At 41.9% G+C, this 25,769-nt stretch overlaps 1 protein-coding gene across 1 annotated transcript in view; it reads left to right on the forward strand.

Annotated features, from left to right (window-relative positions):
• Window positions 1–25,769, forward strand: part of tln1 (talin 1) — a 301,850-nt gene that overhangs the window by 157,436 nt on the left and 118,645 nt on the right. The window contains exons 6-13 of the mRNA XM_069924188.1: window positions 904–1,056; window positions 1,888–2,030; window positions 3,738–3,865; window positions 11,799–11,859; window positions 13,411–13,515; window positions 13,644–13,799; window positions 19,996–20,097; window positions 23,306–23,382. Coding sequence (XP_069780289.1) covers window positions 904–1,056; window positions 1,888–2,030; window positions 3,738–3,865; window positions 11,799–11,859; window positions 13,411–13,515; window positions 13,644–13,799; window positions 19,996–20,097; window positions 23,306–23,382 — 925 coding nt within the window. The remainder of the gene's footprint in view (window positions 1–903; window positions 1,057–1,887; window positions 2,031–3,737; window positions 3,866–11,798; window positions 11,860–13,410; window positions 13,516–13,643; window positions 13,800–19,995; window positions 20,098–23,305; window positions 23,383–25,769) is intronic.

Consider the following 25,769-nt stretch of genomic DNA (forward strand, 5'->3'; position numbering starts at 1 on the left):
TGCAATTTACATTAGAGGTAATTCACAGCAACAAACAGCTGACCAACAAACATGGTTTTGAGGTCTGAGAGGAAACTGGAAAACCCAAGCTCCATGCAGAATGTGCTGGAGACGATCAAATATGGATCAGTGGAACTATGAAGCAGCAGCACTGATTGCCTTACCATGCTTTTGTGACTTGGCAGATGTTCAGGTTGTACTGTATCCCCTGTTTAAGGGTGTAGGATTAACAGCAAAACTTTAAGAAGGTGCATTAGCATCTGTAGCAGAGCTCATTACCTCCATTCAATGAGCTGATTGCACCTGTATTGGAAATATTATCAAACAATCAGAAAAGTCACCACCATACAGTTGGACAGCACAGAATTGGGGCCATTCTGCAAAACATTCATCTCATTTGCCACAAAACTATCCACATACCTGTCCAGATGCAGTAATTTTTTTTGCAAATTATTGTAAACATTGCACCATTAGTATTCTTCACCTTTTTAATGAACATCCTTCCTTTTGATTGGATGAGGCAAAGATATGTTTTAGAGAATCACTCCGCTACTCTCATAGTGCAAGTTTATAGGCCATATGATTGGTCAGCAGCATTTTCTTGCTCTCACTATTACAGATATTTCTGATGGTTTCATAAACTGCTGGATCATTATTACTAATTACCATAAGTGGCAAAACTATCCTTAAGAAGAGAATAAATTCAAAATTTAATAAAAAGTGTTGCTTACATAAATTGCAATTTTTTATCAGGAGACCTTGAAGTATGACTTATATTGAATTATATTCAGTTGGGATATTCAATGCATCAGTTGTCGTTGGTGCCAGTCATCCTCAATTCACGATTTATTTTGGTGTTCAAGTCATATTATAAGTAAAATAAACCAATATATTTTTGTCAAGGAATCACAAATCATGAAGAGTATTCACTTGTACATGAAATAATTGAAGAAAAGAAAGAAGAAATGACAGGGACCCTAAAGAAAGACAAAACCCTGCTCAGGGACGATAAGAAAATGGAAAAGCTGAAGCAAAAATTACACACAGATGATGATTGTAAGTGATTTATATTTTTCCAGAGATTTAAAATGTATCAATGCTTAACCTGTTTTGAAAGATTAAATATCATAAAATATATTCTTTATAGAAGATATATTTGAATAAACACACAGTGGAAATGGTAGAAAGTCAACCTTATCTCAGACCTTACACGAGTAAATTTGACAGAAAATATTAAGGTTATATTGAGGTTTACATGTGTAATTTAGTTTTCCAACTGTTCTAAAGCAGGAGGTTGACTTTACCCTCCAGAAGTATTTTCGTTCTGCAATTGAGTTTTTATTGCATCTACAGTACTAATGGTGAATGAATACTCACTGCATGCCTAGGTGTGGAACTGAAACAAATGAAAAAGGAGTAGATAATATGCTGTCTTAATCTAATTTAAATTTTAAATTTAGACATGCAGCACAGTAACAGGCCATTTTGGCCTACAAGTCTGTGCTGCTCAATTTACCGACACGGGGAGAACGTACAAACTCCTCAAAGACAATGTGGGATTCAAACCCAGGTCTCCCCAATCGCTGGTGCTGTAAAGACGTTGTGCTAAGTGCTACACCAACTATTCCGCCCATAATTTAGGGGGTATAATTGAGGGAGACCTATATTCCTGGTCACAAATGGTTTTTAACTTCGCCATTTGAAAAGTGCAGCTTGTTTTTGGGTAATCTCCCATAATGTTGCATGAGTTAAATGTAGCCCCCTAAGAAGTGACATAGATAGAGCCAACATTTTGGGTGAATAGATTGGGAACAGTTTTGATGGTAATGATGTCTTGTTTACTTTCCATGAATGTCTTCATGATACCACTACATTTATCTTCTTCAGTGAACTGGTTAGATCATGGTAGAACACTGCGAGAACAAGGTGTTGATGAAAATGAAACCTTACTTCTTAGACGAAAATTCTTCTATTCTGATCAAAATGTTGATTCAAGAGATCCTGTACAATTGAACTTGCTTTATGTACAGGTTTGTATATCTGTAGAAGAATTAAATGGGATATTTACACTTTGAGCTCTGATAAATGTCTGTAGTGGCTTTAAATATTCAGTTTGAATAGAAAAATTAAGAATGTAAATTTCTTATGGCATCAATAACTGAGGTAAGATGATTAGAAGTATTCCCTGGAACTTTTCTTATCAAAACTGAACTTTATTTGAACTGTGGCTTGGCAAGTTTTTGCATTGGCATGTTAGACTTGAAACTGAATGAATGGAAAGCCATGGATGAGAAAAATTATTTAAATCCTTGCAGTGATCTAATCCTGAAGGCTGGTGGGTGATTTCCAATGCTTTAAGTCAAAATAAGCAATAACAATTATTCACTTCAAAAGTGCATTTATTTTCTCTCTCCTCCCTGTGAATTTGGTTGAAGGGTTAAAACTATGATGTAAAATATACATCATTCACTGCTAATGTTTGGCTTTTTAAGTGACAAAAGTTAGTGAAGTCGATGGGATGTGCAAGATCTTCAGGGGTGCTTTCATAATAAAGGCACAACTGAAATCAAATCATATTGATTCATCAACCAATTATTAGTTTGGATTGCCATAAGCAGAATATGGTTTAAAGAAAGTTACATGGATTGGCAAAGGGAGAGAAAAGTGTATGTAGAAATTAATGTTGGGACTGCCAAGATTCATTGTGTGAATTTATCTCAAAGAGTATAGTATCAAAGTGAAGGTGTAACAAATGGTAAGAGGTAGACAGAATCAAAGCAACAGTGTTAGCATGCCAAATATTCAGTTTAAATAGAAAAATTAAGAATGTCAATCACTTTGTGGAAAGTGAAGGTTCTAGTTGGATTCAAACCGTGCATCTTGGCGCCTCACAGTTCGGCGGGCAGCAACCTCCTTTGAAGAAGACCGCAGAGCCCACCTCACTGACAAAAGGCAAAGGAGGAAAAACCCAACACCCAACACCCAACCAACTAATTTTCCCCTGCAACCACTGCAACTGTGTCTGCCTGTCCCGCATTGGACTTGTCAGCCACAATCGAGCCTGCAGCTGACGTGGACCTTTACCCCCTCCATAAATCTTCGTCCGCGAAGCCAAGCCAAAGAAAAAAAAAAAAGAAAGTTGGATTCCGGCAAAAAGGCTTCTTGTGGAACAGATCCCCCCTCTTTATAATCAATGAAATTATGAAAGCCATTGAAAAATGTACACATTTTAAGTACATTTCCAGAGAATAGAATTTAAAAGAAGAAAAATTAAATGCATAGAATTTTCTTTAGATCAATCTTTGAGTGCTATCATCAAGATCACTCCTTATTATCACTCTCTGCCATGCAGAACAGAGAAGTGGAGATGTTTTGACTATCTGGGAATACGAAACCAGTGGTCATAATTGTAACAATTGGAATTTAAAAAAAATTCAAGAGGATTTGTATATAATATGGATCTTGCTATGACTGGCACTATTTAGGAAAGTATAGTTATATTTAAGGCATTGTGAGGATGTTTTAGTAAGATAACTTGAAGTGGCTCAGATGGCATATTAACATGAGCTAAATGGGCTTTCAGTATTGTAAACTATATATACATTGTGGGTAGTAAAGCTACACAGATCTTGCATGAATTCAATTTTAAAGTTTCTAATCTGGAAATCAGGATTGGCAAATGGTTAATTGATGTTGAATAGTTCCGAGCAATGAGTTTTTATTTTCTTGTGCATCAGGCCAGAGATGATATTCTGAACGGTTCTCATCCTGTATCTTTCGACAAAGCCTGTGATTTTGCAGGATACCAGTGCCTGATCCAGTTTGGACCTCACAATGAGCAGAAACACAAACCTGGCTTTTTGGAGTAAGTCGATGCAATTTTTCAATAAATTTGTTATTTTAGTTAAGCAAGTTGCAAAAGAATGACTTCAAATGTTATTGCAAAGTACGGATCATGAAGCTAAGTATTTGAATTCTGAAAGGTGTTGCACTTGGCTGGAAATTTACTGTAAATTCCATCTGGGAAAGGGTACCAGTTACATGAGAATTGCTAAGATGATAACAGTACATGGGCTATTCTCTGCAAAAAAAACCATTTAAATATAGCAGCCCACGCACAGAGACGGGGACCAGCCCACAAAATGGCAGACAAATGGGGCGACTGCACGGTCCTGGGGGTGACACTGGCCATAGTCCTAGGTGACCTCCTGCGTGGCAGGCAGACAGCAAACTGGCGGGAACACCAGCCAATCCCAGGTCAGCGCTCTGATGACACGGTGCCCTGACGTCAGCGCCTGGGGCCCATATAAACGCGACAGCCAGTATAATAAACCAATCTCGACTTCAAGGCTTTAGTGTGCATGTCATTCTTATCCACGCTCATGTAGTGTGAACTCTACATTGGTGATCTCAGCAGATCCAACCGGCAGTTGGGCCTGAAGATGATGGACCAAGCGGAGCCAGCGACCATCCACGCAAACTCACTCAGGCTCCCAACGTTTTGGGTGTTGCGACCACATATGTGGTTTGTGCAGGCCAAGGTTCAGTTCTAGCTTTGACACATCGGCACCAACAACACCCGTTACTTCTACGTCATGAGGGCCCTTGATCAAGACACAGCAGCAAAGGACATAGACTTCCTATGGCAGCCTCTGGATCAAAGCAAATAAGTGACCCTAAAAGAGCTGCTAATCCGTACTTTCGGGCTCTCTGGCGTAAGCGCGCAACCTGATTGCTGCACAGAGACAGATTGGAGGACACAACCCTGTCCGTTGTAATGAGTGAGATGCTTGCTTTGACCAAGAGCCACACGCCTTGCCTGCTCTTCAAGCAGATCTTTCTGGAGCAACTGCCTGAGGATATCCAACTCTTGCTCATGAACGAGGACTTCAGTGACCCCCCAGAGGGTCGAGGCCTGGGTGGACATGCTCTGGAGAGCAAAGAGAGATACCAGCAGCATTGTAGAACAGGTTAGCAAGCCCCACACACAGCCAACTGCTAAGCCAAGACCAGTGGAGAACCAAGTCAATACCCCAGGCCATTTCTGCTATTATCATCAGTGATGGGGTGTGGAGGCCCATCGATGCCACCTACCGGCAGGTTTCCAGAAAATGCCCTGGCCAACCATCATTGATGGCTGTGGTGGTTGGCCCACGTGGTAGCCTCCTCTACGTTTGGGACTCCTTGGTGTGTATCCTGACCCCCCCCTCAGGCCTCTACACCCACATCGGCAGGCAGAGCCCAGCACTGAGGGCAACCAGCAGCTCCTCCATCTTTGGTGTCCTCAGCATCCCCCTTTGATTTGGCAACAGCCCATTGACGAGGACCTTCACCCTTGAGACACTGGTGCAATCGCTCCTGGGGGCCGAATTCTTTTGTTCCCTCTGCCTGCTCGTAGACCTCAAAGGGTAGTGCTTGGTGCATGCCAGAACTTTTCAAGCTCCAGGGAGGCCAACCTACCCGCCACCTCCCCTCCCCCCCCCCCCCCCCACCCCACCTTGACTCTATATTGCTTTCAGATAATGAGTTCACCCGCATCTTGGCGGAGTTCCCCTCAGTGGTGGCGCCACAGATCTCCAAAGCCAATCCAAAACACTGGGTAGTGCACTACATTCTGACTGAAGGACCCCTGTTCCACGCCAGAGCACTTCAGCTCCCTTCCAAGAAACTTAGCCTAGCTAAGGAGGAGTTCAAGAAAATGGAAGATCTAGGGATTGTGCGGCACTCTATGACAGTCCCTGAACCTCCGGGGGGGGGGGGGTGGTAGATTGGAGGCCATTTGGCGATTACTGCCACCTCAATGAGGCCCCCACGCCTGACTGATACTCTGTGCCCCATATCCAAGACCTCATCGCCAACCTGCATGGGGCACAGGTGTTTTCCAAGGTGAACCTCATCCAGGGATACCCACCAAATCCCAGTTCACCCCCAGGATGTCCCAAAAACCATGATCATAACTTCCTTTGGCCTGTTCGAATTCCCTTCAGGCTGAAACACGTGGCATGAACTTTCCAGTGGCTGATGGACGCAGTGGGCCGGAACCTCCCATTTGCGTTCATCTATTTGGATGATCTCACCACCGCCTACCTGAGACAACTGTGCACCCGGTTGAGCGAATTTGGCTTAACAATTAACCCCACAAAATGCCAATTTGGCCTGGACACTATCGATTTCCTGGGGCACAGAATAAACAAACACGGGGCAACACTCCTCCCCTAAAAGGTCGAGGTGGTCCAGCACTTCACCAAGTCATGTACAGTAAAAGGGCTACAGGAATTTCCTGGTATGATAAACTTTTACCACAGATTCATACAGGCAGTGGCCCGCTTCATGCACCCCCGTTCACGCTGATGGCAGGCAAGTGAAAGGATGTTACCTGGGACAATGAACCTTCAAGGGTGTTCCAGAATACCAAAGATGCACTGGCCAATGCCACCCTCCTGGTACACCCCAGACGAGAGGCACCTACTGCCTGACAGTCAATCCCTCCTGCACAGTGGTAGGAGGCGTACTGGAACAGCTCATTAAAGGTCAGTGGCCTTTTTCAGCAGACACCACTATGCCTTCTCCCCCCCCCCCACCCCCCCAACCACAGCGCCTTTGAGAGCTATTGATGCTGTACCTGGTGGTCAGACACTTTAGTAACTTTTTGGGCGGTCGACAATTCAAGATCTTCACTGATCACAAGCCGTTGGCCTTCACCTTCCATAAGGTATCAGACCCTTGGTCAGCCCAGCAGCAGAGACATTTGTCCTACATATCAGAATTTACCACGGACATACAGCACATCGCGGGGAAAAGCAATGTGGTAGCCGATGATCTGTCATGTTCCACGATCGAGTTGGTCCATGCCCTGTCCTAGGGGGTTGACTAGGTGACCCTCAGCAAAGCACAGCAACAGGACCCTGAGATCCCCCGCATATAAGACAGCCATCTCAGAGTGGATGTCATCCCCATTTGCCCAGGTAACCTGACGCTACTGTGCAACATCTCCACCAGCAGTCCTTGCCCCATTGTCCCGGCTGCATGGATATGCCAGATTTTCGACGCCATACACAACCTGGCGTATCTGGTCATACAAGCCACTGTCAAGATGGTGACTAGCAGGTTTGTCTGGCATGGTCTCCGGAACCAGTGAGTCAAGACCTGCATGCATTGTCAGTCTCCAAAATGCAGACTCACATGAAGTTGCTGTGATAGTACAGACCTATTACCAATGTATATAGTTACAGTATCTAGAATTTAATGACTGTGCTTACAACGATTGGCTGAGAGCTTAGCCACGCCTACTGTCTGGGCCTTAAAGGTTGTGTCCCTAGCCAGGTCGGATCATCCGGATTGGTCAGCCACCTGTGAAAAGCTCCTGTCTTTTGCTAATAAAAGCCTTGGTTTGGATCAACAAGTCTTTGGTTCTTTCGACGAGCTCTACAGTTGCCCTCATAGACTTTTAAACCAGCATGCAGGATCAACCATGTACATATCGATACAATGGGTCCCCTACCAGTTCCCCATGGGGTGAGATGCCTACTTACCATGGTTGACCACCCAACGAGATGGCCTGAGGCATCCCGCTGGCTGATACCACCACAGAAACCTGTGCCAGGGTACTCATTGACACATGGGTGTCCAGATTCGGAGTCCTAGAGCACCTAACCTCAGACAGTAGGGCACAATTTACTTCTGGGCTCTGGGCAGTGCTGGCTAACTTACTGGGGACACCGCTCCACCACACTACAGTGTATCACCCTCAGGCCAATGCGTTGGTGGAGCAGTTTCACAAGGACCTGAAGGCAGCCTTGATGGCCTGGTTCAAGGGTCGCAAATGGGTGGACAAACTGCTGTAGGCCTTGCTGGGGATTCACATCGCTTTGGGAGCGGAGATAGTCTGTAGTGCATGTTTAATCATACAGGGGGAGTTCCTGGCCCCTGACAAACACCCGGAAGACCCCACGGACACCCTTGAAAACTTGCGGCAAAAACTGGGGACCCTGGTCCCACAACAACCCTCAAACATGACGTCTCCAGGGACTTAAAGTCTTTCCATTGTGTGTTTTTGTGAAGGGGTGCACACCTGCTGCCCCTCAACAGCCCTACAAGGAGCCTTACTGGGTCATCAAAGACAATGGCTCCAATTTCATCCTCGATGTCGGCGGTAAAGAGGAGACCTTTACCGTTCACCACCTGAAGCTGGCATATTTAGTCAGTCTCCACTCCTCCCCAGACTGCTCAAGTCAACAGACAAGGCTGACAAACACAGCGACAGTGTGGACGAGGGGGTGACACTGGCTGCTGTCCCAGGTGACATCCCACATGGCGGGAAGACAACAAACTGCAGCAGGGACGCTGGCCAATCCCAGGCTGGCTCACCAATGACGCAAGGCCCTGACGTCAGCACCTGGGGCCCCATATAAACGCGACGACCAGTGCAATAAAACAGTCTCGACTTCAAGGCTTTGGTGTGCATGTCATTCTACTATGCTGGCATAACACAAATGCTACATGAACAAATTTCTAAACCATACGTCATCTTTTTAAACAATGTTTTACATTGCATTTCTATATTTTTAGGCTAAACTAGAGTATAAATTTAAAATAATGCAAAAATAAATGAATAACGTGATTCCTTAGATGAAGTGTCAAATCTTCAGAATGCTGTAGTTAATCTGCCTGTACCAGAGCTGCCCTTGTGTATAAAGCTAAATGCACCAAAATATGTCTTTACACACACATTTGGCATAACACTTGAAATAAAGTAAAATTCGTATTCTAAGCAACATTTGCCAAATGCATGAGAATTCTGGATGCGTAAATACTGGGAAAAGTGAGAGTTTACATACTTGTATTAGCTGCTCAAATGTATGCATTAAGAATCTATAAGTTTAATTTCACTTTTGATGACATTTCTATCAAATCAGTGCAACAAAAACACTGGGGTTCATCTCTACTGGACAAAGACATCATGTTCAACATTTATAAATGTTGATTTTATGCAGGATTAGCTAATGTGACAGGGTATGGATTAGCTAATGTTCCAGTGCTTTGGAACACTTGATGCATGACAATTAAATATTGGCGCTAGTGTATGTTGATCTAATCTGCTAGGAGCTCCTTGATGTCTAGTAGCATTCTCAGTAATTGTCAATTTCAATTGTTTCCCTACATGTAAGCAATGATAATTTATCCTTGGAAGTTCAGTGTCTTTTAAACCAGACCATTATTTTTTCTAGGATTGAGAAGACTGCATTCTTTTGTGACATAGGAGGCCATTTGGCTCATGGTTTATGCTGACTCTCGAGACCATTCAGATCAACTAATTTCCTCCCTTGTTTCTTTCAGGTTTATCAGGCCACTCTATTTTCCCCTACCTGCACTAGAGATGATTTACAGTGGCCAAACAGCAAGTCATAGTCATACAGCATAGCAGGCCCATTGGGCCAACTCATCCATGCTGTCTTGTTGGCATTCTGGGTAGTTCCATTTGTTTCCATATCCCTGTAAGCCCTTTCTATACAACCATATGACTAAAAGTCTTTTGAACATCAAAATCTTACCTGTTTCTATAATATTCTCTAGCAGCTTGTTCCAGATTTGGTCTGCCCTCTGAGTGAAAAAAAAATTGCCTTAAATCAATGTCTGCTCTGAGGTGGGGGGGAATAATTGTTTTCCCTGGTGAAAATGTCCTTGGAGTATGGGGAATATTCAAGTACCTGGGACCAAGAGGAAAGCAAGGAAATCACCCCAAAACATGCAAACATTTGTTTTCAATCAAATACTTGAAGTAAAGCTTCAAATATTCTGATTTTCATTCTTTCTATGATTGCATCGTTGCTAGTGTAGTTTAGAACTATTCAGTAGATCAGGAGGCATCTATGAGAGAAAAAAACAGATTGGTGACTTTCACATTTTAAGTGTAATTGTCACAAATGCCTAGAAGGGTTATTCAAGTAGACTGATGGGTTATCCAGCCATGTAAAGAGCACAATTTACAGAGGACAGAATTGTAATGAAAAGAAAGATTGATTAGCAGCAAGCCAAGGGCAGCCTGATGGCATTGTTTTAAAGATTATCCAGAGCCTTAAAGAAACTTTAAGTATGTTGCAAACATGCTTTCACACTCTTTAAACCTCCCTGTTGGGAGGAGAATGAAGATTGTGTCCTTCAGTCACACTCTTTAAACCTCCCTGTTGGGAGGAGAATGAAGATTGTGTCCTTCAGCATGTTGGCTGCCTTTCCTAAGTGCCTTTCCTTGGCAGCAGGGGATGTTGATAGCACCCATAGTGGGGTGGGAATTGTTTGTGTACTGAGCTGTATTAGCTTGATTTAAGACATTTTTTGCGCTATAGTTTCTTCAGATCTTGAGCAGAACAGCTCCCATTTCACACTGTGCTTTCAAAGCAAGTATACTTTGGATGATACACCCCTGTAGAAGTTATTGAGAGCCGAGGGGGATATTCCTTAGTCCTTGTGTTTATTTTTTTTAAATCATGCTGTTTGCCATTCTGAGAGATTTTATTTGTCATTCTGCTCATTCTTTTGATGAATTTATTTCAGTGAATTGTTGCAGGTGTTCAACAAGATTAGTCATGCGCATCTTTTTATCACCTGTGTGTTCATTTATGCATGTATTTGAGGCCCAGCTGCGCAGGGTGGGTCACGTCTCCAGAATGGAGGACCATCGCCTTCCCAAGATCGTGTTATATGGCGAGCTCTCCACTGGCCACCGTGACAGAGGTGTACCAAAGAAGAGGTACAAGGACTGCCTAAAGAAATCTCTTGGTGCCTGCCACATTGACCACTGCCAGTGGGCTGATACCGCCTCAAACCGTACATCTTGGCGCCTCACAGTTCGGCGGGCAGCAACCTCCTTTGAAGAAGATCGCAGAGCCCACCTCACTGACAAAAGACAAAGGAGGAAAAACCCAACACCCAACCCCAACCAACCAATTTTCCCCTGCAACCGCTGCAACCGTGTCTGCCTGTCCCGCATCGGACTTGTCAGCCACAAACGAGCCTGCAGCTGACGTGGACATTTACCCCCTCCATAAATCTTCGTCCACGAAGCCAAGCAAAAGAATGAAAATGAGGCTGCCTACAAACCAAATGTAAACAATAGTTGCATTCCAAGAGCCACCAATTTTAGGAGCTAAATTTCTGGGGGGAAAACTCATGTAATTTAATGTTTTTTGATCAGACATTGGGTTAATTTTGTAATGGTGCATTTGCTGGTCCTAATATTGTAAGATTATTAAACTTGCCTTGTTTTAGTTCTAAGTTTGCTATGCCAGTTCAAAAAGCGGATTGGTACTGCAGGTTATGTTAATCTCTACATGGAAATATTTAATCGTTCATTTGTGGCTATATTTTTACATTGCCTATAGATCTCCTATGTGCATGATGTATTCTTAAAAGTGACAGTTTATAATGATAGAGAATTGATGAATAAAAATTGCATATTGTGAAATTGGACATAAATTGAAGAACTGTTCTTTTGTTCGCTGCACTATTTGGCATCTCAAGTTATTTTTCTGGACAGGGAGAGTTGACAAGTTTCTAATGTAGATGGGCTTTCACATTGAGTTGCTTGATAGAAAAAGAAGTGACAGTCAGACTTGGATCTGAATCTTGCCAATTGTACTTTAAGTGTGAAATTGATTCACTCTTGTTTGAACCTGCTTATTCTAAACAAATGTGCAGGTATAGTTTACAGTGCTACATGAATTTACTGAAGACATTTTTGGGATAATTGCTCATCTAATGTGTTACTTATAAAGTCACTGTTTGATTGTACTCTTTTGTAGCTTGAAAGAATTCCTGCCCAAGGAGTACATTAAACAGAAGGGAGAGAAAAAAATATTTTCGGTAGGTATAATATGACCACGGCCTTTTTGCAAAACAGGGAATGGTTCTTCGGGAGACTTCCAGAATTTTTTTTGTCAAAATGATCAAAGCTTTTATTCAAATATTTCTATTGGCTTTCTCCCTTCTCGTCTTAACAGAAATTTCAACTTTCTGGCTTCCCTGGAATTGAAATCGAATAATTATCCTGATTAATCAAATTCTTGCCTGTGCTCCCCAAGCCAATTTGTCCATGAAGCCTATTCAGTGGATCCTGTCCTGAAATAACTGTGACCAATCACCTTCCATTCTTTGGCCTTTTGTTAAGTTAATCATGTTTTCCTTGCTTTTAAATTTGCTGCTACCCAACCTCATTTATTTTTAATAAACAAGTTTTGCACACCTTTCTAACTTTGCTGTCCGATCCAGATTCCTTTGTGTCATGGCCTTCCAAATGTATCCATTTTATCCCTAATTGTACCTCAATCCATGAAACCAGGTCACATTCCCCACTACAGTATTGAAGCAGGTCTTAACTCTGTTGCAAATAATGTGTTTTTAAAACTAGATTGTGGAAAAGCTATCCCTCCTCAACCACCTCGACTGAGTTGCAGCCGACCACACAGTTGATTAGTCCTATTCCCCTCTTCTGTCATTTAACTGGATTACTTATTTCCATTCAATTCATAACTGAAGAATCTTACAATTCTATTCCCATTCCCACACTATTACCTGTCGATTTCAGAACTTGTTTATCGTTGGCTGTCCTCCATTTTTAGTGTTTACATATTCCATGCATATCCTCCTATACAGTGCCCTCCATAATGTTTGGGACAAATACACTTTTTTCCTTTAGCTGTCCCTGTGCTCCACAATTTTAAATTTGTAATCAAACAATTCGCATGTAATTCCAGATTTTATTAAAGGTCATTTGTTTACATTTAGCTTTGACCATGTAGAAATCACAGCAATTTTTATATATTGTTCCACCATAATGGAGGAATAAAGGGGATAGATGGAGCCCTGTGGGGAGGGTGGATATTGAATGTTCCATTTTCAAGTAACCCACACTTCCTCTGCTCCTTTCGCCTCTCTCTCTCTCTCTCTCGCATGGTTTCATCTGCCTATCAGCCTTGCGCTACATCATCTCCCCTCTCCCAACTGCTTCCATCTACCCAATAAAATCTACCTTTCTAACCAAGCCTACAGTTACCTATTTTGATAACTCATTGTGTAACTTGGTAACAGCTTTCCTCCAATATCTTTTGAAGTATCATGTATGTTATAATTGCTTGCTCTCGTGAACTTGGTGCGCTTTTCTTTTGAACCTCTCTTTAACCTTGTCCCATTGTACTTTGGTGGTCTTTTCCAGTCTTGCTCCATTATTAGCAACAACTGGACTTGTGAAGCATCTTGTCATTGTTCCCACAAATTCTGTGTGGCCACCGACAACTCTATCCATTTTTATCTCATTGGTCAGGATTCGCTCATTTCTATGTGTTTCTTTCAGTAGGAGTTGATAGAATTGCATGTTGTTGATTTCACATTAATGATTAAATAAAAAAATTTCTGCAGACACACAAAGCCTGTGGGAACATGTCTGAAATGGAGGCAAAGGTGTTGTATGTAAAGATGGCTCGTTCTCTGAAGACATATGGAGTATCCTTCTTCTTGGTTAAGGTACATTTTCATGGTTGGATTGCTTCCTTATAAATTTCGTTGAGATTTAATATGATTGACCGTAATGATAAAAGTCCACCTTGTCATCTATTCTTGTTCTTTAAAATAAAATACTAAATATTTTGCAGGAGAAAATGAAAGGAAAGAACAAACTTGTACCTCGCTTATTGGGAATTACCAAAGAATGTGTTATGCGTGTGGATGAGAAAACAAAAGAAGTGATTCAGGAATGGAGCCTTACAAACATCAAACGCTGGGCAGCGTCACCTAAGAGTTTTACTCTGGTATGTTTTCACAGCTTGTTGTAACAACTAAATAATGAATCCACTGAACTTGCAAGTGCTCCAAGAAGCTCCGTAGACTCTGATATCTGATCCAATTGTCATCCTTGATTTCCTATTTTGTAGTTATAAATTTTAAACTTTTGAATTCAAATATGCAGTTCGATAACAGACCCTCCTGGCCCATGAGTCTGTGCCACCCGAATACCCCAATTAACCTACAACCCCCATGCATTTTGAAGGGTGGGAGGAAACTGGAGCGCCCAGAGGAAACCCACGCAGACACGGGGAGAATGTAAAAACTGCTTACAGACAGCGCGGAATTTGAACCCATGTTGTTGGCACTCTAATAACTGTAGGAGTTTATTCTCTGAATCTTTCATGTGTGCTGATCTCTGTTGAAATTGAGTGTATAAATGTCTAAAAGTACCATCAGTGCTTTAGTTTTCTTTTAAAAACAGCGCAAGTCAAACGGTGGTGCAGTGACATAAAGCTGAACAACTGAATGTAAACAAGTTGAGCTGCACAATCAATCCAAAGTAATTGTTGCCTAATTATTTTCTTAGATTTTCAAGTGAAGGTAGCTTTTGTCAATTGTGGAATTAAGTGACACTTATTCAGCACTAACCTTGAAGCCATTCCCCACCCCAACGTAGGACAGGTGAGAAACCTCTCCAGGTTGTCATAATTCTCATCATACAGGTAGGCTAGTTTCATGGCCTCCCTCACCACTGATGACCAAGTGGCACAGAGTTTGCTAGACACCAAGTCTGCGGAACTTGGTTGGAAGTCTGACAGTCTGATTTGTAGCACATATTGTAGCTGCAAGCTGCCTGAAGCATGTGCAGGCCTCCAGTTAAATCGTCTGGATCTGTGCATTTAATGTAGGCTAGCTAAGCAGTTAGATATTCAAGTCGACTTTAAATTTGATTAGAAACTTCTAAGCAAAAGTGGAAAAAACAGTTTCATACCAGCCAACAGGAGCAGTCATGCAGCTGATGGTGAGAGGACAAGTAATATTAATGAGTTGAACAGGCAAAATCTTGATTATAACTGGTCTGCACTGAATTAACTGATCTCAGTTGTGGCTTTGTAACTATTACCATTTTAACAACAGCTTAGATATAAACTGGAGGAAGGAAATTGCACTCAGGAGAGGAGCGAGAGACTAGATGCCTGAGCCTGGAGCAACAATCTGCTGGAGGACCTCAATGGTTTGAGCAGCATCTGTGGAGTTCGGGGTGAGATGGCGGAGTGTGTAAGAGAACCCCCATGGAGAGGTTTCTCAGCTGTCCTATATTGGGGTGGGGAATAGCTTCAAGGTTAGTGCTGAATATTGGTCGTCCTTCAGTTCAAAGAATACACTATATGGTGTTGGTGTTTTGCATGGACTGATGGAGTACTTCAGTCTTTTTCAGGTTGATGGCCAAGCCAAAGAGCGTAGCAATGTCTGAGAATTTGTCCAGCATTAACTGTAGATCACTACGTTTTTGCGCCAATAGTGCACAGTCGTCAGCAAAAAGTGTTTCTCGTATGACTGTGTAGAGGCACTTCATCTGTGTATTTAAGCTTCGAAGGTCAAAGATCAGAGAAAGCCATCCAGTGAGTGCTACCTGATGTACACTCCCTTCTCCAGACCTTGGATAGCACATGACAACATGCAAGTGAAGAACAGGTTGAACAAGACTGGGCTAGTACACAACCTGCTTCATCCCATTAGAAAAAGCAAATGCAGCTGATGTATCATCTTTCCGGAGGACCTGTCCTGTCATTCTGTCATGGACCACCTGAATCTTTTTTACAAATTTCTTTTGTCATCTGTAACGACTCAGGATAATCCAGCGAGCCTCCCTGTTTACAGTGTCAGATTGGTTTGCTCGATACATTTCTCCTGAACTTGTCTCACAGCAAATATCATGTCCACTGTACTGCATTCTGACTAAAAGCTGCACTGAGCCTCCAGGAGATTACTTTCCAGGACAGTGACAAATCTGTTCAGGAGGATGCAGGCAAAAATCTTGCCTGTGATGGACAGCAGTGAGATACCCCTGTAGTTTCCACAGTTTGATTTGCTTCCCTTAATTTTGTAGAGAGCCATGATGAGGGCATTGCAGAAGTCGTCAAGCATCTCCTCTGTAATCCAGATGTCTTCCAGGATGTCTTGGGATGCCTGTAATGTGTTTGGGCTTAGAGCTTTGTAGATCTCAGCAGGAATACCATCCTGCCCTGTTGCTTTATTTGAATTCATCTGCAAGATTGCTTTATTGATCTCATCAGTAGAAGACCACAGATCAAGGTTATCCAGGAGGGGCTACTGAGGGATGTGCTGTAAGACATCAGGATCAACTGTGAGTAGGTTGGAAAGGTATTCATCCCAGCAGTCCTTTCTGACCTTTAATCGGACTTGAACTGTCTGATGACAGCAAGGGGGTGCATCCTGATTTAGAAGGAGCATAAATTGACTTTATAAATGCCGCTTAATAGCACAATTGGCAACATTTCAGTTTGGGTCCCTGAGTCAAGACAGACATGAGAGGAAAGATAAGAGTAAAAGGCAAAGGAAAGGACTGATGTGGAGTCCAGTTGGTGATTGGTGTAAAACAGGGGTTTCAAACTTTTTCTTTCCACTCATGCTCATACCCCCTTAAGTATTCCCTATGCAATAGGTGCTCTGTGATTAGTAAGGGATTGCTTAAGGTGGTATATGAGTGGGAAGGGAATGTTGAGAACCACTGCTCTAGACCCAACTGAAATATTTTGCTTGAGAAAAATTGTCATTGGCCCATTTCCTTTGGAGTTATGAAACTGTGCACATAACGAGTCAATTAGGTACAAGTAAAACTGTAGTTTTCAAACTTTTTCTTTCCACTCACATACCACCTTAAGCAATCCCTTACTAATCACAGAGCACTTATGGCATAGGAAATACTTAGTGGTGTGTTAGTGGAAAGAAAAAAGTGTGAAAACCACTGGTGTAAAAGATTACTGACAGATGAAGCCAGGTTGGGGAAAGGAAGGAGTGAAGTTGGGGACAGGCAGGTGGATAATAGGTGAAACTAAACAGGAAAAAGATGAAAGGTGGAGATGGCTGTTGGAGCAGAATCATGAGAAGTAAGGAAGCTGTTAATGGGAATCATTGGGAGAGAAGTGAGGGGTAGGTAGAACCATTTGGGGAGGAGACCAGGATGAAATGTGTAGGTAGAAGATGGATGGAACCAGGAGGTGGTTTGGAGTGAAAATGGGTAATGGGGGCTAGAGTTAGGGTATGGAAATGGGAGGACTGGAGGTGGGTAGGAAGTAGGGGTGGGGGATAAGAAAAGGGAGGCAAGAGTTATCTAAAATTGGAAAATTGGATGACCATACAATTTGAGTGGTAGACTACATAGATGAAATACGAGGCTGCGAGGTCAGTGTCGTGGTTAACACAAAAGACATTACAATGCTAGCAGCAGAGTTTGAAACCAACACTTTGTAAGGAGTTTGTACAGGCTCCTGTGAACTATTTGGGTTTTTCCCCAAATACTTTGGTTCCCTCCCACCCTCCAAAAACTTGTGGGACTTGTAGTATAATTAGGAAGAACGAGGTTCAGTGGGTGGAATCTGCTTCTACTATGTGGTTTTTTTATTTAAATTATATTTTAAATTTATTTTCTAGCTTGAGGTGGGTTTGGTCTGGTAGCGGAGAAGGCTGAGAAAAATGTTAACATGGGTAAAGGGAGTGAGTTAAATCACATGCAACCAAGAGCTTAAATAACCACAGTGGACAACTGATTTGCAGGCACTCTGCGAGTAGGTCTCTAAGTCTGCCCTTCATCTTGCTGATGTAGAGACGGCTATATTGGGAGCACCAAGTACAATAGATGAGGTTGTAGCAGATGCTTGTGCCTTATCTGGAAGAGTTACTTTAGGTCCATGGTTGATGGTGATGGTGAAATTATAAGAGCAAGTGTGAGGTAGGGGAAAGTGCCAGAGGTCAAGGAACAAGTGGACCAGGGAGTTATGGAGTAAGTGGTCCCAATGGAAAGGGTTAGGGAGGAAAGGATTGGCTTGTGAGGGATTCTTCTTGTTGTCAATAACAAAGGATGATGTGCTGGATGTGGAGACCAGCAGGGTGAAAGGTATGGATTCGAGAAACTACCTAACTTCTGTTTGAAAAGAGGTGAGATTAAAATAGAACTCCAGAAAATCCTGAAAATTGAGGTCATTTTAGATATCCTGAAGTGGAAGACCTCATCTTGAGAGCAGATGAGGTAGAGAAAGAAAAATTGAGTTAAAGCAGTGGTTTTCAAACTGCCCCCTAACCTCATATTCCACTTCAAGTATTCCTTAAGCCATAAGTGCTCTGTGATTAGTAAGGGATTGCTTAAGGTGGTATGTGAGTTGAAATAAATTGTTTGAAAACCACTGTTTTAATCGTACCTAAATGACTCTTTATGTGCACAGTTTCATAACCCCAAAGGAAATGGGCCAAGGACAATTTTTCTCAACCTAAATATTTCAGTAACAATTGGGTCAAGAGCAGTGGTTCTCAATCTTTCCTTCCCACTCACATACCACCTTAAACAATTCCTTACTAACCACAGAGCACTTAGTGCATAGTGATTGCTCAAGGTGGAAAGTGAGTTTGGGGGGCACTTTGAAAACCACTGTGTTAAAGGAATGGCATCCTTATAAGCAACACAATGGGAAGAGGTGTAATCCAGGTAGCTGTGGGAATTGGTGGATTTTTTGAAAATGTCAGTGTATAGTTTGTCTAGATAAGAGAAAGAAATGTCAGAAATACTGGAAGTGAATCTAAGGGTAGTTTGGAACAAGGACTGTCCTATGTCCACAACAATTTCCACCTGCATTGAATTCATCCATCATTATTGAATGAGGATCTACCGGGACCAATGCCTGAAGAGGGCGCACAAAATCGGTGAACCGGTGCGGACTCGAAAGGCCAACATGGCCTGGTTAGGATTAAGACAAATATAGCTAGGGTCCATGCGAGTTCCCTTGATTGTGCCATTGATCAAGCTGAAAGTTGTTCAGCTAAGAAACTTGGCATTTGCACACAATGAACCAGCTAATAAAGAGGGTGTACCTTTTACAATGGAAAAATTACATTTAACTGTGCCCTATATACAACCATGCTACTAAATGGTTAACATTGCTCATCAACCATTTTCGTGTTCAACAAATTTGAAGCAAGTGATTTCTATATTTAAGCATCCAAGCAATAACTTGATCACCAAATCACTTGTTTTTAAAATGGTTGACTCAAAATTAATATTTGCCATCAGAAGTGTGTGATGACGTATTTGAATTTTATTCCTCTGTCTATATAATTTAGTTCCTTGGGTTTTGTCTTCTGAGTATATCTGCATACTTATTTAAATAATGAAAGTTTTAACAGACTGGATACAAATCTGACTATAATGTATGAATTCCCATGAAATTAATCTTTGCTAATTAGAATTGGATTTTAGATAATGCATGTCAAGGTTGTCTCCTCATATGACTATCAAACAGATTAAGTTTGACATGTCCTTCAGTAATTTTACAACTGAACACCAAATTGCATTCCTCATCTTGTCATAATAATATGACCAAGTAGGAAAAAATCTACTTGCATTTACTCGATCTATACCCGTCATAATTTTCTATACCTTTATCAAATCTCCCCTCATTCTTCTATGCATACCCAATTGAATTCAAATTTGTTTAAAACCAAGATTCTAGGACGATTGCTGAGAACCCAAAAGTCTTCTCTCTAATCCATAAGGTTGAGAGGATAAAAGTTTCACTCTATTATCAAATGTTGCTTATGGGTTATCCAAACTCCAGAGGTAGCAGTTTTATTAAAATATTGTTGAGTGGAGACTTTTTTCCCCCGTGCAAATAGGAAGGGCAAGATCATGATGTTGAAACAAAATCAATTTCAAATAACATCCAACTGAACAGGAAGAATCTCAATTTAACGACCAGCCCAGAAGTGACCTTGCATAATATTGCATTGAATGTACTTCTTTCTATTCTTTGTGACTTCTAATCCATGATCTTTTATCTTAGAAAAAGCTGTTGCTCCATAGCTAAACTGCAAACTGAAGAGGAGATCCAAATGTAAAATTTTAAAAGGCAATAAGTTCATTGGATTTGAATGTTTTGTTGGCTGGAACAGTATAAAGCTGCTCATTTGCATTTTTCTCTGCTGCAGGATTTTGGTGACTATCAAGATGGGTACTACTCGGTTCAGACAACTGAAGGAGAGCAAATTGCACAGTTGATAGCTGGATACATTGATATTATTTTGAAAAAGGTACTCCCATTAGATTTAGTTTGAGTCCATTTTGCTTAAATTCTGTTCACATTTTTATGGAATTTGATATGCGTAAGGAATTGCCCCGAGAAAGTACAACAGGCAATGTCTATTCATCAAGAAGTCAATGTGGATGAAGCTGCTTGTGTCTGATTTTACATTTATTTTCTCTTTATTCCTACTAGTTGATTGAGAAAGCCTCAGCACCCTTCCACAAATAATTGAAATTGTCCAATTTTAAAATTTAGAACCATAAAACATTACCGCACAGAAAACAGGCCCCTCAGCCATTCTAGTCCATGCTTAACCATTTTTCCGCCTAGTCCCCCTGGCCTGCACCCATTCCATATCTCTCCATACCTCTCCCATCCATGTATCTGTCCAAAATTTTCTTAAATGTTAAAATTGAGCCTGCATTCATAATTTCAGCTGGCATCTTGTTCCATACTCCCACCACTCTCTATAAAGAAATTTCCCTTTTCCCCTTTCACCGTTAACTCATATCATCGGTTTCTATCTCCCCTAACCTCAGTGGAAAAAATTTATTTACATTTACTCGATCTATACCCGTCTTAATTTTGTTATCCTTTATCAAATCTCCCCTCAATCTTCTATGCATACCCAAGAACCAACTTTTCAAATAACTTTTCAGACGGTATGGTTAGCGTCAGTAACACATGTTCAAATCTAGTGGTGTCTTGAGGAGTTTGTATGTTTAACATTTTAAAATGTTTTTAAAAGTAAGCAAACAAATCCATTACTTGTACTTAATTCTTCCAATAAAAGTTTGCATAAATCTAAAAAAAAATCTTCTATGCATTAGGGAATAAAGTCCAAACCTGTTTAACCTTTCCCTGTAGCTCAGTTCCTGAAGTCCATGCAACATCCTAGTAAATCCTTTCTGCCTTCTTTCAATTTTATTGATATCTTTCCTGTAAGTGACAAAAACTACACAAATACTCCAAATTTGGCCTCACCAATGCAATATTACCATAACATCCCAGCTCCTATACTCAATACTTTGATTTTCTTTACAACCTTATCTACCTGTGATGCCACTTTCAGGAAATTATGTATCTATATTCCCAGATCCCTCTTCTACCATTCTCCTTAGTACCTGACCAGTTACCCTGGTTGTCTTATCTTGGTTTGTCCTTCCAGAATTCAACACCTCATGCTTGTCTGCATTAAATTCCATCTGCCACTTTTTAGTCCATTTCTCTAGCCGATCCAGATCCCTCTGCAAGCTTTGAAAGCTTCCTCACCGTCCATTACATCTCCAATCTTAGTATAATCTTCAAACTTGCTTATCCAATTTACCCCTTTATCATCTAAATCTTATAGTTTGCAAACAACAAAGGACCCAGGACTTATCTTTGAGTCACACCACCAGTTAGATAGGAAAATATCCATTCCTGCTCTCTGGCTTCTTGCCCAAAGCCAGTGTTTGAATCTAGTTTACTACCTCTCCGTGAATACCAAGTGACTGAACCTTTCTGACTAGTGTTCCATGTGGGACCTTGACAAAGGCCTTACTAAACAATATCCACTGCCTTTCCATAACATAACATAACAATTTACAGCACGGAAACAGGCCATTAGGCCCTTCTAGTCCGCACCGAACCAAACACCCCTCTCTAGTCCCACCTCCCTGCACAATGCCCATAACCCTCCATCTTATTCTCATCCATATACCTGTCCAACCTTTTCTTAAATAATACAATTGACTCCGCCGCCACTATTTCTCCCGGAAGCTCATTCCACAGGTCTACCACTCTTGTAAACCTTCAAGGATATTAACCCTCTCCAGTTCAGGTGCAAAATGTCCCTCCGGTAGAGGTCATACCTTCCCTGAAAGAGAGCCCAATGATCCAGAAACCTGAAGCCCTCCCTCCTGCACTATCCCTTTAGCCATTTATTAAGCTGCATTATCCTTCTATTTCTAACCTTACTAACATGTGGCATGGGTAGCAATCCTGAGATCATAATCCTGGAGGTGCTGTCCTTCAACTTTAACTCTCTTTGCAGGGCTCATCATCCTTCCTATATGTCATTGGTCCATACATAGACCATGACATCTCTCACTCACCCTCCCTCTTGAGAATGGCATGAACTTGATACAAGATATCCCAGACACTGGCGCCTGGGAGGCAAGAGATTCTCAATCTCTTCCACTGAAACTGTTATCTGTTCCTCTAACTATTGAATCCCCTATCACTGCATCTTGCCTTTTCCTCCCTCCCCTTTTTTTTTTTTAGCTATAGGGTCAGATTCTGTGCTAGAGTCCTGACCCCCATGACTTGTCCCTGGTAGGTCATCCCCCTCAGCAGTCTCCAAAATGGTGTATGTGTTATTGAGGGGAACAATAGCACTACTTGCCTGTTCCCTTTCACTCTCCTGAATATCACCTGTCTACCCTCCGCCTGCCTCCTAGATGTGAGAGTGTCCCTATAACTCCAGTCTGTCACCCCCTCTGCCTTCCAAATGATTTGGAGTCCATTCAATTCCAATTCCCTATCAGTTTGTAAGGAGCTGCTTGTTGTCTATTGACTTACAAAATAAAACTTATAATTGGATGTGTACAGATTGGGAAGAAATGCAACAATCTATACTATATACTAACTACACATTCACAAATGTATGAGAACAAAAGGCAAATGGAAGCTATTCCATTGATGGAGTCCTTGTCCAAATGGGGAAAGTGGTGGTGCACAATAAAGTCAGTTCTTTGCATTGAATTTTTATTACTGGAATTTAGGCAATGCAATCTTGCAGTATTGATCTTAAAATATACATATGGTATTTTACAATTGGACACCCTCTATACTAGAATATTAGTTTGTTTCCAGGTCAAGTAGAGTAAGTTGCATTAAAGAAAGTCATTGAACAGCTAAGCTCTCTGAAGAGCATGAAGTTGAGAAATGGGTTGATTCTGATCAATTATTAGATCTTCAATTTAAGCAGAGCGGCCAGTTTTCTCTATTACAGACCTTTTACAACAATTATCATTCTGGTTGTTCTATGGGAATGCATCTCAAAGAGCTGATTTCATCCAGTGGTTCAATGATTTCCAATAAATGCTGGCAAATTATAGTTGCCTAGTTTGCAACTTCGAATGGTATAAGATTAAAGAAGAATTTTTTTGGTGGGGCTTCCTTAATTTTGGGCAACATCTTTAAATGCACATCAGTGACTTTCCTCTTTGCAGAAAAAAAGTAAAGATCATTTTGGATTAGAAGGTGATGAAGAGTCCACAATGTTGGAAGATTCTGTATCGCCCAAGAAGTAAGTGGGAATTGAAATATGTGTATTGCATGTAGTTTTCTTTTGGAATGAGTTGGTTCTCACATCATTAAGAAAACTTCCTAAAATGTTACATTCTTTTAACTTTTGGCACAGAAAGGATCCCTGCATCTCTTTGCATATTTCTTCCCTCTCCCTCTCCCAGACCCTAATATCTCAGCTTTTGTGTATCCATACCTTAACAATAAAATGAAGTGAGAAAATAACCTTGTGAAATTTTAATTTACTAAAGTGTGGAATGGCAACAAGGAATAAATTATGGAGGGGTGCATATTCTTTTAAAGTGTTTAAAATTGAAGGAAGATCTAATCAAGGTGTTTCAGACAGTAGAGGGTAGATATTGAGAAATGGTCATACTGCATGGGACAGGCCCTTTGGTCCAACTCATCCATATTGACCATTCTAGTGAAGAAAGTTGGCCTTCTGCCATAGTCACATTTTCCTGCATTTCATCCATATCATTCTAAGCTCTATCCTTAGATATCTTATGAATATCAAAATCATGCCTAATTCTACAGTTTCATCTGGCAGCTCATTCTAGATATGGACTCTTCTTTGGCTTGGCTTCGCGGACGAAGATTTATGGAGGGGGTAAAAAGTCCACGTCAGCTGCAGGCTCGTTTGTGGCTGGCAAGTCCGATGCGGGACAGGCAGACACGATTGCAGCGGTTGCAAGGGAAAATTTGTTGGTTGGGGTTGGGTGTTGTGTTTTTCCTCCTTTGCCTTTTGTCAGTGAGGTGGGCTCTGCGGTCTTCTTCAAAGGAGGTTGCTGCCCGCCAAACTGTGAGGCGCCAAGATGCACGGTTTGAGGCGTTATCAGCCCACTGGCGGTGGTCAATGTGGCAGGCACCAAGAGATTTCTTTAGGCAGTCCTTGTACCTTTTCTTTGGTGCACCTCTGTCACGGTGGCCAGTGGAGAGCTCGCCATATAACACGATCTTGGGAAGGCGATGGTCCTCCATTCTGGAGACGTGACCCATCCAGCACAGCTGGATCTTCAGCAGCGTGGACTCGATGCTGTCGACCTCTGCCATCTCGAGTACTTCGACGTTAGGGGTGTAAGCGCTCCAATGGATGTTGAGGATGGAGCGGAGACAACGCTGGTGGAAGCGTTCTAGGAGCCGTAGGTGGTGCCGGTAGAGGACCCATGATTCGGAGCCGAACAGGAGTGTGGGTATGACAACGGCTCTGTATACGCTTATCTTTGTGAGGTTTTTCAGTTGGTTGTTTTTCCAGACTCTTTTGTGTAGTCTTCCAAAGGCACTATTTGCCTTGGCGAGTCTGTTGTCTATCTCATTGTCGATCCTTGCATCTGATGAAATGGTGCAGCCGAGATAGGTAAACTGGTTGACCGTTTTGAGTTTTGTGTGCCCGATGGAGATGTGGGGGGGCTGGTAGTCATGGTGGGGAGCTGGCTGATGGAGGACCTCAGTTTTCTTCAGGCTGACTTCCAGGCCAAACCTTTTGGCAGTTTCCGCAAAGCAGGACGTCAAGCGCTGAAGAGCTGGCTCTGAATGGGCAACTAAAGCGGCATCATCTGCAAAGAGTAGTTCACGGACAAGTTTCTCTTGTGTCTTGGTGTGAGCTTGCAGGCGCCTCAGATTGAAGAGACTGCCATCCGTGCGGTACCGGATATGGACTACCCTCTAAGTGAAAAGGTTGCCCCTTAAATCAATCTCTCGTTTTAAACCTAAGCCCTCTAGTTCGAGAATTATCTACTCTAGGAAAAGGTCAGTAAACTTTTTCATTATCAATGCCCCTCATGGTTTTATAAATCTCTGTAAGATCACTTTAGCCTTCTACACCCTTGGGAATAACGATCCAGCCTATCTAACCTCTCCCTAATACTCTTGACATCTAGCCTAAGCAATATTAGGTGAATTTCATTTGCACTCCTTCTAATTTATTGATGTCCTTTCCCTAGCTGGATGGCCAAAACTGCTCTTGGTGGTCCAGGTGTGGTTTCATGAATGCCTTGTACATCAGGAGGTCCAAACCTTTCTATTCAGTACCCTGGCCATTGAAGGCCAGTGTGCCACACATCATCTTTACCACCTTGTCCCCCTGCATTGGCAAGGAAGGAAATGTGCATCTGTACACCTTGGCCTCTCTGTTCTGCAATGGTCTACAGCTCTTTGCCATTTTCTGTGCAAGTCTTATTGTGGTTTGACTGACCAAAGTTCAATATCTCACACTTGTCAGTGTTAAATTGCATTTGGCATGCCTAGGCCCACATTCTCAACTGATCAACGGTAAATCTTGTTGTAAATTTTGATATCCTTCGTCACTATCTACTACACCTCCAATTTTGTCATCTGCAAATTTGCTAACTATGTTAACTACATTCCCATTCAAATCACTAATTTAGA

The sequence above is a fragment of the Narcine bancroftii genome, chromosome 3 (assembly GCF_036971445.1).
Source record: "Narcine bancroftii isolate sNarBan1 chromosome 3, sNarBan1.hap1, whole genome shotgun sequence".
NCBI lineage: Eukaryota > Metazoa > Chordata > Chondrichthyes > Torpediniformes > Narcinidae > Narcine > Narcine bancroftii.